Genomic DNA, 13,531 nt, shown 5'->3' on the forward strand with positions numbered 1-13,531 from the left:
ACGATAGTACGATTAATGGATCACAATCCCAGGCGGAGCTCAAGTGTGCAGCAGGCATAAAAAGTAAACCGAAGTAAGTTATTGTGAATAGGCCTAGTTCATCGGTTTCAACAATATGGTATATTACTGATCAGCTATAAATACGCGATATCGTCCAAAGTCTGATTTGTGGAGTATTTTAGGATACACGTTTAAAAGGAATTTATTCTACAGCGCGTGTCAAAGGTAAATGGTCCTACACCTCCCTCTGGTGCTCATTAATGAACATGCAATTTCAGAACTGCATTGCAGTGTTCAATGCTCAAACAATAATAAAAAAAAGAACTAGCTTTATGTGCTGTAATGTATAATGTGATATATTTTTATATTACCAAAAACACTGCAATCTATAACACCAAAATTAAATTAAATAAAAAAATCAATTTAGTAGGCCTACAGTATAGCACAGATTACATTAACTTTTGTCAAAATATTAATGCTAATCTCTGTGTACACCGAGATAGCAAATTCATGCTGTATTTTGAAGCGTAGGGGCTGATCTGGAAGCTTGTTAAAATTAGAAGTTTTTAAATGGATGTTTTTTGCTTGTAACGTTTGCTTGTTGTTATAGTAACAATGATGAAAACATTGCTTACAATAGTAGAGATCTAATGTCAAATTAGGTTTTATTCCTACTTAGTATACTTTTATATATATATATATATATATATATATATATATATATTAATTTATTATCATTTCTGTTATTGTGACTAATTTTGGTTATTAAATAGGCATTTTCATCTTAATTAGTATGGACTCCAAGCAAAAATAAATTAATGAGCAACGTTTGTAAGGTACCGCTGAATTAATCTCTTCATTTGATGTGAAGGGCAGGTTGTCATGGCTTATTTTGAAATCCTTTCAAATGTAAAACATCCACCAGCATTGTTATCAGCTGAGGCAAATTAACAATTCAAAATAAAGCAGTGGAATTAATTCTCAACTTCAGCAATGAGCCATCAGTGCTTTTCAAAAAGCATACCTTGTCACTTAAGGAAACACTGGAGATGTCACTGTCACTCTCTTTGAAAAAAAATCATTCATCCATATGGAAAGTAAAGCAACAATAAACACTGTCGTGTGTGATATTCACCTATCTAGAAACAGCGTTTGTCTGAGGTGCATCAATCTTCTTCTGATTGACTGAAATCTTTGCGGTACTGAATATACCTGCATCCATCTTAGAAAATGACGATAAAAGCCTTTTTCATGCTAATTTGTCCTCTAATTTAAATGCAAAAAGCAAGAAACAAATAAACAGTGTATGGCACACCCATAGCGTTTACTGAAAATAAACTGCAAGGGGACCAAATGATTGACAGATCAACAAATCTGATGTATTTACTTTAATTAGTACCTGATGTAGATTAGTAATGTTAAATAGTGTCTAAATAAAAAGCTCAAGTAAAGATTTTTTATTTTGATTAATATGATTAATATGTATTATTCATAAATACACTAAGTATTAGGACACCTGACCATTACACCAACAGGGACTCTTAATGACATCGCATTCTAAGTACATATACGTTAATATGGAGTGGGTCCCCTCGGGAAGGAGTTCCACAAGATTTTGTTTCTATGGGAATTTATTTCCATTCATCCATTAGAGCATTTGTGAGGTCAGACACTGATGTTGGATGAGAAGGCCTAGCTTGCAATCGCCATTCCAGTTCATCCCAAAGGTGTTCGATGGGGTTGAGGTCAGGTCTCTGTGCGGGCCAGTCAAGTTCTTCCACACCAAACTTGTCCAACCATGTTTTTATGGATCTAAATTTGTGCACTGGTGTGCAGTCATGCTGGAATAGAAAAGGGCCTTCCCCAAACTCATCCCACAAAGTTGGAAGCATAGCATTGTGCAAAATGTCTTGCTATGCTGAAGTATTAAGATTTCCCTTCACTGGAAGTAAGGGGCCTAGCCCAACCCCTGAAAAAAAAAAAAAAAAACTTGAAATTTCCTGACATATCTCATCCAACTAAATCATTCCAAATTGTGGTAAACTCTGCATAACATTTGGTAAAATGTTGGTTAAAAAGCATTTTCTAGTTCTCTCAAAAGGGGGAGACAAACAGCTTTCCTTCTCTCCTCTCTCAGATCCTCTCTCCTTCTACTCCTTCCACTCTCCGCAGCTTTATGAACCACAGGAAAGGGTCACCTGCCAAAGCATCACAGACTGGGATTAAAACAGCACGCACATAAAGTCCCTGAAAGGTAAATGTCTGGAAACTATTATGTCATGCTTGCTCTGACAACAAAATAATTATGTCCCAGGATTGTTTCCCAATAAGATTTGGCCTGTGATTGAGAATTACACAGAGATCAGCTTCTATGATATGAAAAATAAGGTATATTCTGTGCTGTCAGACAAGTGTATGCCAAACTGTGTTGTACTGCACTGTTTACTTTACATTAAGGACATTGGGCTCATTAAGGTTGTCAAAAGCCTTGATGATTCTCATCAGGGTATTTTGCTTTGGGTAGGTGAATAGATTTTTGTGGACATATCTCAAGTTTTTGTATGTTTTGGTCTGAAACATTGCGTTAGCGCACCACAGATGGGAGGGGCTGCTGCAGTCCACTGCAGTGCAGTGCTTCATGCTGTTGGGTGAAGTGCTTTCTAAGGCAGTTAGGTGGAGCTACAGCACTATTGTTGTTCTCTGAAGAGCACAGTTTCATGGATGGTCCACATGGATGACAACAATACTTAACATTTTAAAATGCAGGTTTGTTTAACAGTGTGCTCTCCTCCTTTTTTTTCCTCAAGATTTCAGGCTAGATTCAATGGCCACTACAGATGGTCATCATGTTTAAATTATTCTGGGATATGTAACAGTATTTTATGACTATCTTCTCTCCTCTTTTCTACTTATAGAGCTTTGTTATGAACACATTTAACTGTATGTTTGGGTGGATTCTTCTTCTGGGAGGTAAGAGGATTATGAAGATGTTTTCCTAATATTGCTTTTCATATGAAACCATTTCATCATGAAAATATAACAGCTTATTCTCCTATTTTACGTTATATTCAACTGCTCTTATTTCTATATAACTTTAAATTAAACTAATTATTTGCTCAATGACCCAAAACATTTGACAGACTTGTTTGATTTTCTTTCTTCACAAAAGAGGATTTTTTAAAAATAATATGTAATAATATATATATATATATATATATATATATATATATATATATATATATATATATATATATTATATATACACACACATACTCTTTTTTAAATCCTCTTTTGTGAAGAAAGAGAACTTTCAGACTTTTCGGCTTTAGGTTTACAGACTCAATTTAGTTAAATAGAAAATAGTGTCCAGGATATTATAGGAGAAATATTCGTTTAAATCAATGTACTGCTGAACTCATTTACAATTTGTTTTACAAAGCATCACGCATTCATTGCATATGGTATATCTAAATAACAGGCCTCATGATTTCTCATCTTCAGCTCTGATGAGCCCAGTGTCGTGTCAGGATGAGGAGAGTGTAATTGCAGTATGCCAAGAGGAAGATAATGACCTCCGAGTGGACTGCCTTCTGGAGCCCAAACCCAACTACCACACAGACTATGAGTTCTCCATGTCCAAAGGCCAAAAGGAGACCATCATAAGCACAAACATCTCTGGAATCATGCCTGAACCCAAGTTCAGGCACAACACATTTGTGACAGAGCTTGAACCATATGGATTCAGGCTGACCATTATGAGCTTCTCCATCACTGAGAATACAACTTTCATTTGCAAAGTGACCAAGATCCAGAAGACTCTATTTGTTGAATTAGGTACAACAACTGAGCTAAGATATTTGTACATAAAACTAGAATGAATATTTGCTCTGCTTAAACCTGAATTTGTCTTTGTCTTCTAGAGAGCATCCAGCCCTGCTCTGCCATCAGTGTGTTTCTGCTGGGTTATCCTTGGCTCAGTCTCCTGGTTCCTCTGTGCATCATACATCTATAAGAAGCCTTTTAAAAACAGTCAGCTACAGGGTGTACAAAAGCATTGTATTTCCAGACTTCAATCTACATGCTCTGCCTTTACTGTAAAGTAACAGCTGCTGCCTCTATGATGGTATTTATTTACTTTATGCCTTTATACATGTCTAGCCAAAACACAACTGAAGACATGTCCTGTGTGCGATAAGTTAAAGGATTTTTAGGGTTCTTGACTATTAAGGGGTACCAGCATTGTTGATAATGTTATGTCAAGCAATTATACTGCTACTTAGAAAAGTAGAAAAGTTACAATGATAGTGCCATTAAGGCTTTGAATAAAATGCACCACACACAGTTTGTGTTCATTAGTGTGTAGATAAGTAAACAAATCCCATAATGTTTGGCTCAATTATGGTTTTCCCAGCACATTTTCCTCTCAGTTCCCTTGTAACATTGCTTAATTTTTGTGTAAAAGAAAAAAAGAAGACATTCAATAGGGTATTTTTTTATTTGTTTTGTTTGTTTTAAGATGCTATCAATGTCGTCTTAGAAAATTAATCTTTAATTAAATCTGTCACTGCTGTTACCACCCTCGCCTCATTCATGAAATAAAATAAACCAGAATAAAAGTCCAGTTGTCCTTTATGATTAGCCTACTAATGCCAAGATGTTAATAAATAGCCTACCATCAGCTTTAACTGAGATAACTAAACAAGACTTCAACACATTTGGAGAATGATCCCTTATAGTCTACTGAGATGTACTACAGTCTCAGACGTCAAACTCCTTGTTAAACTAAACGAATTGTGGTTGGTCACTTTGCATGTCAATCAGACTGCCTTTTCCGCTCTAATTGATCGGTTCTTGTCCAGATAGTGCTGATAAATGCTCAGGTAAGCTAAATCAAATGTCTGGCAACTAGTTTACAAAAGAAATGGGCTACCCTTACGAAAAATAAGTTTATTCAAGTGTTCTATTAGTATGCTTCTTTTAAACTAAAAATAAGAAAGTATACTTTCAGTCTACATTTTATATACTTCTCAGAAATATACGTTATGTACTTCTCAGAAATACTTAAAATTATACTTAAGTGTACTTGGCTTATACTGAGAGAAAAGTCCAAGTTGGCCTGTAGGCTACTTGTACTCAATCTTTTGATCGAGATACTGTATACTTAAAAGTATAAGTTTTCAAAGTATACTTGGCTTGTAGTTGTGTTAACTTTTGAGTAAAATTGATTGAGTAAATATACTTTTTTTTTTTTTTTACATAGTTTTTTATCTTATGAAACTTGTTTGAAAATATTGATTAGAATATTTATATAAAACAGATATGTTTCTAATTCTGCGTATCTGAATTTTTGGTTACTTTATTTTCCTCTGTCTTTTACCTACACTGTAGGTGGACAAAGTACACAACTTCCTTACTTGAGTGAAAGTACAGATACTACTGGTTAAATACTCCGTTACAAGTAAATTTTAAAACTTAAGTACAAGTACGGAAGTACTCGTTTTTAAAAGTACTTAAGTATCAGAAGTAAAAAGTAAATGTCAATGCATTGTTTTATTATTGTTGCATTGTTGTATGTACAGTACCATATGCCTCTGAATCTATGCCTGCCTATCCTCATATCAATATCAAATTTATTTCTAGAACACAGTTACAGTAGTGGGATTGAATGTGAGATTGAATAAGAGCACTCAATAACGTCCACAATTGTTTCAGACACCCAAATGGCTGTTCCCTCAAATAGTGCCCTATTTAATTTTTTTGGGGCTTTTTAGTATGAATATGTTAGCCTTACTGTTATCTAAGCTAGTATAGCTTCGGTCCGAAGCGCGAGCGTACACTGTCAAACAGTGTCTGATAACTGGACTTTATTTTTTGCATCTGAATTTGTTACCAAGTGTGCAAATATGTGGGTGTTCTGTTTAAATATGTGTTTGGTTCAGAAACCAACAACAGTCGGGTTCTGACGTCAATCCGACGTCGGGTTCTGCTGTCAATCTGACGTCGGGTTCTGACATCAACCCGACTTTCATTTCCAACCAAAATGCAACCCCTGCAACCAAAACCATCCCCCGACTGACGATTCTACTCAAGGACATTGACAGAAATGTAGTGGAGTAAAAATTACGAGATTTGTCTTTCAAATGTAGTGAAGTTAAAGTAAAAAGTTTCCAAAAAAAATAATACTCAAATAAAGTACAGATACTCAAAAAGTGTACAGTAGGGTAGACCGGGGGTAGTTGTAACACTTTTTGCTTCAGCACCTATAGCTCGCTGAATTTTAGCTTGAGTTCTCAAACTTTTATACAAAATACCCACATTTGTTTACTACAACTCTCTACAAGAATATCACAGGCCTTGTGAGTTGATGTCAAATTAATGGTGTTCCTTTGTTTCTTTTTCTATTGTTACAACTTACCCCAGCATGTGTTACAACCTACCCACTACCGGGGTAGGTTTGTAACACATGCTGGGGTTGTAACAATAGAAAAAGAAATAAAAAAGGATGCCATACCATATAATATTGTACAAAAACAGATTTATTGAAATAAAAGAACAATCTCTCTCTCTCTCAATAACAGAATATGTCTGTTTGACTCGCACTTGTGTGTGTGTGTGTGTGTGTGTGTTTAAATTGGTCTAGAACAAACTTACTTAACAGTACACTTAATAATAACATAGGCTGCTACTATAATGTATCTAATTAAATAACATCTTTGTACATCTTTAGGTCTAACAAAAAAAACCCACATATCTGTGTGTGTAAATTAATCTACTAAACAAACGTACTTAATGGTAGAGACACCTCTGTCAGTCTTTCTTTTCCATGCCATAATTATTCTTTAAAAACATTAAAATTAAAGTTATATTCTTAGTAACTTTTTAAATAAGTGTTACAACCCACCCCACCCCTGTCAACCAATGTTTAGCTAGCTGTATTAGCATAGTGAAATTAGCAGGGGGGAAAGCATCACTTATTGCCTAAGAAGTCATATTTATCTGCAATAGTACAGATACTAAACAAAATATAGTATTGGTCAAAATTTTTACTTTTTGACCTCAAATTCATTTTCTCTCTATATATTCTGCATGTGCCTGTTTCCAGCCTTGACAATCGCTGGATCGGGGAGGAAGTAGGAAAATCGTGAAGTGATCACATGACTCATATTTCATAACTGGTGGAATTGATGGTGTAACAACTCTCCCCATGTTACAACCTTCCCCGTAAATGTACTTTGTTACTGTCCACCTCTGCCCGTACATGAAAACGCCTCCATGTTCATCTATGCCGGGCTTAGCTCCAGGTTCCCATATATGGACTGATTACTGTGAATACTCAAAATGATTGACAGGCAAAATGCGTCTCCAGAAACCTTCTGATTGGCTACGCAAGGCGTCTGACCCATGTTTACAGACGTGTATCTTTTGTTTCAGTATTCTTTGCGGGACTAGAGTAGTAATTTTATGCATGCATTCCATACAAATCGTAATAATCATAATAATCAAATATGACTGGTATGTGTTTGTTCAGTCTGTTCATGAAACGAAAGTGAAAGCATGTGTTCGTGCGTCAGCTCAGCTCATGACGCAGTTGGCAAAGACAAATGTAAGGAAGTGGATGTGGAATTATATTTTTTAATGTAGCCTACGCAAAGCATAAACAAGGTTGGTAAATTGCTTATGTTTTATGTAAAATAGCCTACGTGGTATTAGGGTTGGTCTTATATCTGTGTGTTTTTAAACGGTGTCGAATATTCTTTTTACCATATCGTCCTCCAAAGCGCTGTGCTGCTAAATAAACAGAATGGGATACACTGTTAATCAAGTGAAATGTCAGCAATATATTTCTTTTTAACCCTTAAACAACACAGGCAACGTGCACCACAGGATAGGCCTACATACTCTTTAACCTCTTGTAGCATGAGATAATTTTTCATCCAATTCTCTGTTATCATTATCATAGTTGAGTCTGGTATGTTAGTCACATGACTTGGTTCACATTTTCTGTGCTTGGATAAAGCCAACATTGTCCCCCCAAATGAAATGATGATTTTTTTTTTTTGCTGATCATTTCCCACTCTTGTCTGTTTAAGGGTTAATAAGAAAAAAAAAATACTTACAAATATACAGAATATAAATAGTAATCATATCTATATATATTGGCTAACTGAACATATTTTGAAGGGTTATTTTAACATTTTACAATTTTGATTGTTTTTAAATTTGTGTTGTGTAGGATCTGCAGTCTCAAAAAAGAGCATCCAAAGATCATTGCCATTACTGTTGTGTAAGTGCCAAAATGCCAGTGGAATTCAGTGGATGGACGACATACTGTGATAAATCAAAGCACCTTAAACCAGGTCAAGAACCCAAAAAGAGCCATGGCTACACTATGTACCATGGGACACTCAAAACCAATGCCCCAGCTATTATATCATCAGGGTTTCGGCCCTCTGCTGGGGGAACTCTGGGTCCTGGAGTCTACTGTAGTAGGGACATTAACAAAGCAATGGGTTACCCAGCATGTGCTCCCAATGACAGAGTTGTGTTTAAGCTACGAGTAAGAGTGGGTAAAGTGAAAAGGTTTGACATGCAAAGCCTGAACCAGATGACGTCGTGGCATCAGAATGGATATGATACGGCCTGGTTACCTGCTTCTGTTAATGGACGTGAGGAGGACTGTGTTTTTGACCCAAAGAGACTCACTGTGATTGGGATAGCCCATTGCACAGACTCCAGTGCTAAGAGTTCTCTGGAGAGTCTCATAAAGCAGAAAAGCCAATCGCAGGACCCGGAGGGGAAAGATCTGAAGCTGTGTAAAGGCTGTGGAATGCAAACAGAGGATAAACACACAATGGAGAAATGCTGGTCCTGCAAAGCATCCATATGCCCCTTCATGAAGAATCATGTTTGCCGAAGGAAAGGGAAGTAACCCGATACACTTTAATTAAATATAATCTGTAAAGTGATTTTGAGCTTTGTTAAAGGCACTTAATTATTAAAACTTATTATTATATTATTATTATACGATATTATACTTATAATTTTTTTACGTTTTTTTTTCTAAAACCAACACTGCAGAAATGTATATCAGAGGTTGTTAACTTTATATTTACACAAGACCATTCAAAATGACTGTTTTAATCAGTTCATTTTAATTTGTTGTTTTCTGATAGATATTGGATATTGAACCATATATTATTAATAATATTGGATATTGGATAGTGAACCAAAACTGTAAATTTAACATTTAACAAATTTAATGAAATTCTGCTTATCAGTTACAGTAATTTGATCAGATTAATATGGTTAAGTTTAGTTGATTATAACTCCTCAACACCTGCAACAGATTGTGCCAAACATTATCAAAGTTTGAATTTACCACTGTAATGCAATTTGTTTTGTAATATGGTGTAATCTTTTGAGCACTTGAGAGTACATAACAATAAATAAAGATTTAATAAAATATATAGTTTTTTCTCTTCTGTTCTGCAGTTGCAATTATGCTGTGTCTTTGTAACAATTTTGATTTACAGTTGAAATCTTTTATAGCCAAATCTTTTAATATTGAGCATGTGAAGTTTAGCAAAATATTGAAGGAAAGGAAAATGTAGCTTTTTTAAATTTGTCTAAAATCCTAATTTTACATATAGTTAATGAGTAGGATTTTTAATTTTTTTTTATTTAACAATCTGACACATTGACTCTTGCTATAAGCCAATACTTGCTGTAAACATGCTCAAGGCTTTCTGAAAGTCTGAAAAAAATAACTAAAAGTGTAGCAGTGTAGACCTATTTACCACTACTGTAAAAACCTGGGTGAAAAGCAAGCACATCTGAACTGAAAAAATAAGTGCAAAATATAAAAAACAGAAATCAAATGTTTTCCTATCTTATCTCTTTTCTTGCTTGGCATTCGGTGAAGTTTCCTACCCAGCAAGATGCTATTTACATGCAAAATATGTTTTTTTTTAAAGGAAGGAATGAACTCTGTACTAGACACCTCTTGAAGATCAAGTCTCAAGTTAGCAAGAAATACAGATCCTGGCATAGACATAGGCTTTCGTCAACAACGTTTTTGCTTCTGCTTCCCTCCCACCTCTGTTGCAGATGAAAAATGTAAAGTACAGATCATTTACATATAGCCAAAGTTGGCTTGCATTTTTTCTGGGAATGAAAATATCAAAGCCCTCAGGATTGCCTAAAAAGCAAGTTTTATACTTTGTATTTTTTTAATAGAAGGAAATGTCTGACTTTTGCTTGCTGGCTGGATAAATAAGATATTGAAAGTTAATGCTGGGTTCTCCTCTTTGTTTTACATGTATCGGTTTATGATAGCTTACATATTTAAATTCATTTATTTATTAACTATAACAATGTTTAAAATAAAACATAACTCAAAGATTTGTGCATGAAGTTAGTTTAATTTATTCATACCTAGCAACAGGTCGCTAATTTGTAGTACAATATGATCATCATTTCACAGAACATGAGCAGTTTAAATTTAACAGCTGGTATGACATTTTCAACAAATATTTCAGAATTCCAAACTTCATTGGAAAGCACACTTAATAACGCTCAGGGCAGACACCATACGCTCCTCGCATTTGTGGGCGTATTTCATCAATGACTGTGATTCGTCTTGGATCCCAAACGCAGTCTTCCTCAAGACCACTTCGCACCATGCCACAGTGTGGAGGGCACCAGGCAGTGTCATACCCATGATCATGCCAGGTTTTCTGCAATGGATGAAATTGACGATCAATCTTCTTCACTTTCCCAACATTGACCCTCACTCTCAGAACTACTCTCTGGTTCTCAGGTAAGTCTCCAGTTGTTATGAGATTTTGGCCTTATAAACATAATGACCAAAAAAGCACCAAATAGATTTTCACAAAAACAAAGTGGTGCCTTACCTCTGATGTAGCTTCTGATACTGATCACTTCTTTCTGAGAGCAGGTAGGCCTATAAATACACATCTTTCAGGGTGTGTCCATGACGAAAGGTTCAGTTCAGATTTAGTAGCTTCAGTTTAAATCATCTTGGTAAACATTTTTACAGATTGAAATAACACTTATGTATTGAATTTCTGAAGTGTTGATTTTAAAGAGAAAAAGATTAAGATTGTACAATTATAAATTGTTTGGTAAACCTGTTGCCTTTTTTTTAAAGCAAAGAGACAAATTTAATTCTCGCAAAATAAGCCCAATATATCGATAAGTCTGAAGTACAGGATATTATGTGGCCTTTGTCAAACTGTTATAAAACAAAATTATCTGCTTATTAAATTGATATTAAAAGGAAAACTATAAATTTTCCCCCATTTTTGTTTTAAACAAAGTAAAGTTTCGTTTTAGCTTGAGGACTGCTTTCCTGTAAATGCCCCACCTAATCAGAAACTATTTATGCACCTGTGACAGATGTCTGAACAGCTCAGGTTAACAAACAATGAATACAACTGATCTGATGTGTTCAAACTGAACAGAGCAACCCATTGCTTTAAATAATGTACTTTTATTTGAGGTCAAACAAGAAAAATGAATTAGAAAAGGATGAATATCACTGTTTCCAAGTTAGAAACTCTCTCCATACCAGTAAATACCATATATTTTACAGGATATTTCATGTTCAAACACACATGGAGGCTGACCATAGGTTTAACCAACATAATTTGGACCAATACCACTAACACTGTTTTCTATTAACTTTTTAGAACTTACTTATCAAGTTTACACTCTCTCATCCTGCTTTGCATTTTTGTTAGAATAGTATATACATGAGATATAAATAGAATATAGATGAGATATAAACAAAAAGATGGATGGTGTTATAGTAGAATGTGTCACGTAGGCCTAGGGTGGTTGTAATGAACGCACGACGCAGGAAATCAACAAACAAAGTCTTTAATGATAAATCCTGAAAGGTGCAGGAGATCACAAGGGAAACGATATTGCAAAAACACATTATACTAAGACGTTAACGACACTGAACATTGAACAGAGGAAACTAAGGGTTTACATACACAGACAGAGTAATCAACAGAACAGGTGAGGAACTATGAGTATGGAATCAAACTAGACATCAGGTAAACTACAGTAAATAGAATATATCAGCTCTGTGGCCTTCAAATGTGCTTTTGTATTGTGGTTGCTACACACCAAACATTATAAAATATAAAAAATTCTAATTTAATGATAGATAGTTTGCCGCATTTCATAATTTTATTTTCATAATTTGCTAAAAAAAAATGTAACTGTCTTGACATTTTCAGAAAGTCAGCTTTTTTAATGTTTTCCCCACATAAAAAGAGTTATCAAAATCCTCTATAGTCAATAAGATTATAAGAATCTTTCCAAATATATTTTAAATGTATTATTATCATTTATTATTATTATGTTAAATATATTCTTCTTTTAAAAATTACTTATGTTCAATGATCATGATCAACACCATTTAGACAGGTCCTCTCCTTATACGACACACGTAGTTCTCCCACCACACACACATAACCCATAAGTGTATCTGTAAATACACCAAGTAAACATTACACAATGCTTGCTTTTATGTTAATGCCTTATAAAGATGTTTGCATACTATGTTCTTGGAAACTTAATGTTTGAAACTAACCACAAAAAAACTGATCTAAAACAGTGTAGCTTTTTTTTTTTTGAACATCCAAAAGCCAAGAGACTCTCGTACAATATTGATAAGTCTGAAGTAAACCAGGTGTGCACCTCTTTGTCAAACTTCTATAAAAACAAGCAGGAACTTCACTGATCTAAGTTTTAAATTAACTTTACAAAATACTTGAACTGCTAAGTGAATATTTTTCATTAATTCAAGTAATAAAAGAGTATATTTAATATTTATATATAATTAATATCATATTTATTGTTTTGTTTTAGAATACGTTTAATTAAGTGCAGTGGAAAAAATAACTAGCCTATAATATTTACCCCCTTTTCCCATTTTTTTTCCATTTCTGTTATACCATTTAAGTTTTGTTTCTGATTTACAGGACTGTTTCCTTGGAAATGCCTCACTTAATCAGGAAATATGTACACAGCTGTGACAGGTGTTTCAGCATATCAGGTTAAAAGATCAACAAATGAAATTATTTACTTTCATTTTAAGTAAAACAAGAAAAGTATCTGTGACCAATCACAGTTTCCATGGTAGAAACTTGCTCCACCAGTAAAATACAAAAGATTTAAAAGGATTTTTTCATGATTAAGCACATTGTTTTTGTGAAGGATAGTGCTTTAAAGTCTGTTGGATCATTTGGTAAAAGTGTGTTGTCCCTTTTTCTTCTACATCCAAAAGCAGAGAGTTGTTCTGATTCTCCAAGCCCAATATTTTGATAAGTCTGAAATAAAACAGGGTATGATTTGTGTACATGTTACAGGTTTTGACCTTTATGAAACTTGTAATAGCAGTAATTTTTCGTTATTCTTTTGGGGAAAGAATTGACTTGGGTCTGAGGTTTCAATTGTTTACTGACAGTTTTTGCACAATCAAGAGAAACAAAAACAA

At 34.4% G+C, this 13,531-nt stretch overlaps 2 protein-coding genes across 2 annotated transcripts; both read left to right on the top strand.

The window, feature by feature from the left end:
* The first annotated feature begins 2,087 nt into the window (after positions 1-2,087).
* Positions 2,088-4,045, top strand: LOC130096551 (thy-1 membrane glycoprotein-like). The gene is made up of 4 exons (XM_056263096.1): positions 2,088-2,254; positions 2,916-2,970; positions 3,502-3,834; positions 3,921-4,045. Exons 2-4 carry the CDS (start codon positions 2,925-2,927, stop codon positions 4,010-4,012), a joined length of 471 nt encoding a protein of 156 aa, XP_056119071.1. The 5' UTR covers positions 2,088-2,254; positions 2,916-2,924; the 3' UTR covers positions 4,013-4,045.
* A 3,492-nt stretch (positions 4,046-7,537) lies between these two features.
* On the top strand, positions 7,538-8,972 carry LOC130096553 (uncharacterized). The gene is made up of 2 exons (XM_056263097.1): positions 7,538-7,662; positions 8,234-8,972. The coding sequence occupies exon 2, from the start codon at positions 8,297-8,299 to the stop codon at positions 8,927-8,929; it is 633 nt and encodes a 210-aa protein (XP_056119072.1). The 5' UTR covers positions 7,538-7,662; positions 8,234-8,296; the 3' UTR covers positions 8,930-8,972.
* The last annotated feature ends 4,559 nt before the right edge of the window (positions 8,973-13,531 follow it).

The sequence above is a fragment of the Rhinichthys klamathensis genome, unplaced genomic scaffold (assembly GCF_029890125.1).
Source record: "Rhinichthys klamathensis goyatoka isolate OS25496 unplaced genomic scaffold, OSU_Roscu_1.1 h1tg000197l_1, whole genome shotgun sequence".
Classification (NCBI taxonomy): domain Eukaryota; kingdom Metazoa; phylum Chordata; class Actinopteri; order Cypriniformes; family Leuciscidae; genus Rhinichthys; species Rhinichthys klamathensis.

Excerpts from the sequence above, each read along its gene's own strand:
- LOC130096553 (XM_056263097.1), top strand. The coding sequence starts at position 8,297 with ATGCCAGTGGAATTCAGTGGATGGACGACATACTGTGATAAATCAAAG.
- LOC130096551 (XM_056263096.1), top strand. The coding sequence starts at position 2,925 with ATGAACACATTTAACTGTATGTTTGGGTGGATTCTTCTTCTGGGAG. Across the intron at positions 2,971-3,501 it reads GTGGATTCTTCTTCTGGGAG|CTCTGATGAGCCCAGTGTCG; the intron begins GTAAGAGGATTA and ends TCTCATCTTCAG. Across the intron at positions 3,835-3,920 it reads GACTCTATTTGTTGAATTAG|AGAGCATCCAGCCCTGCTCT; the intron begins GTACAACAACTG and ends TTTGTCTTCTAG.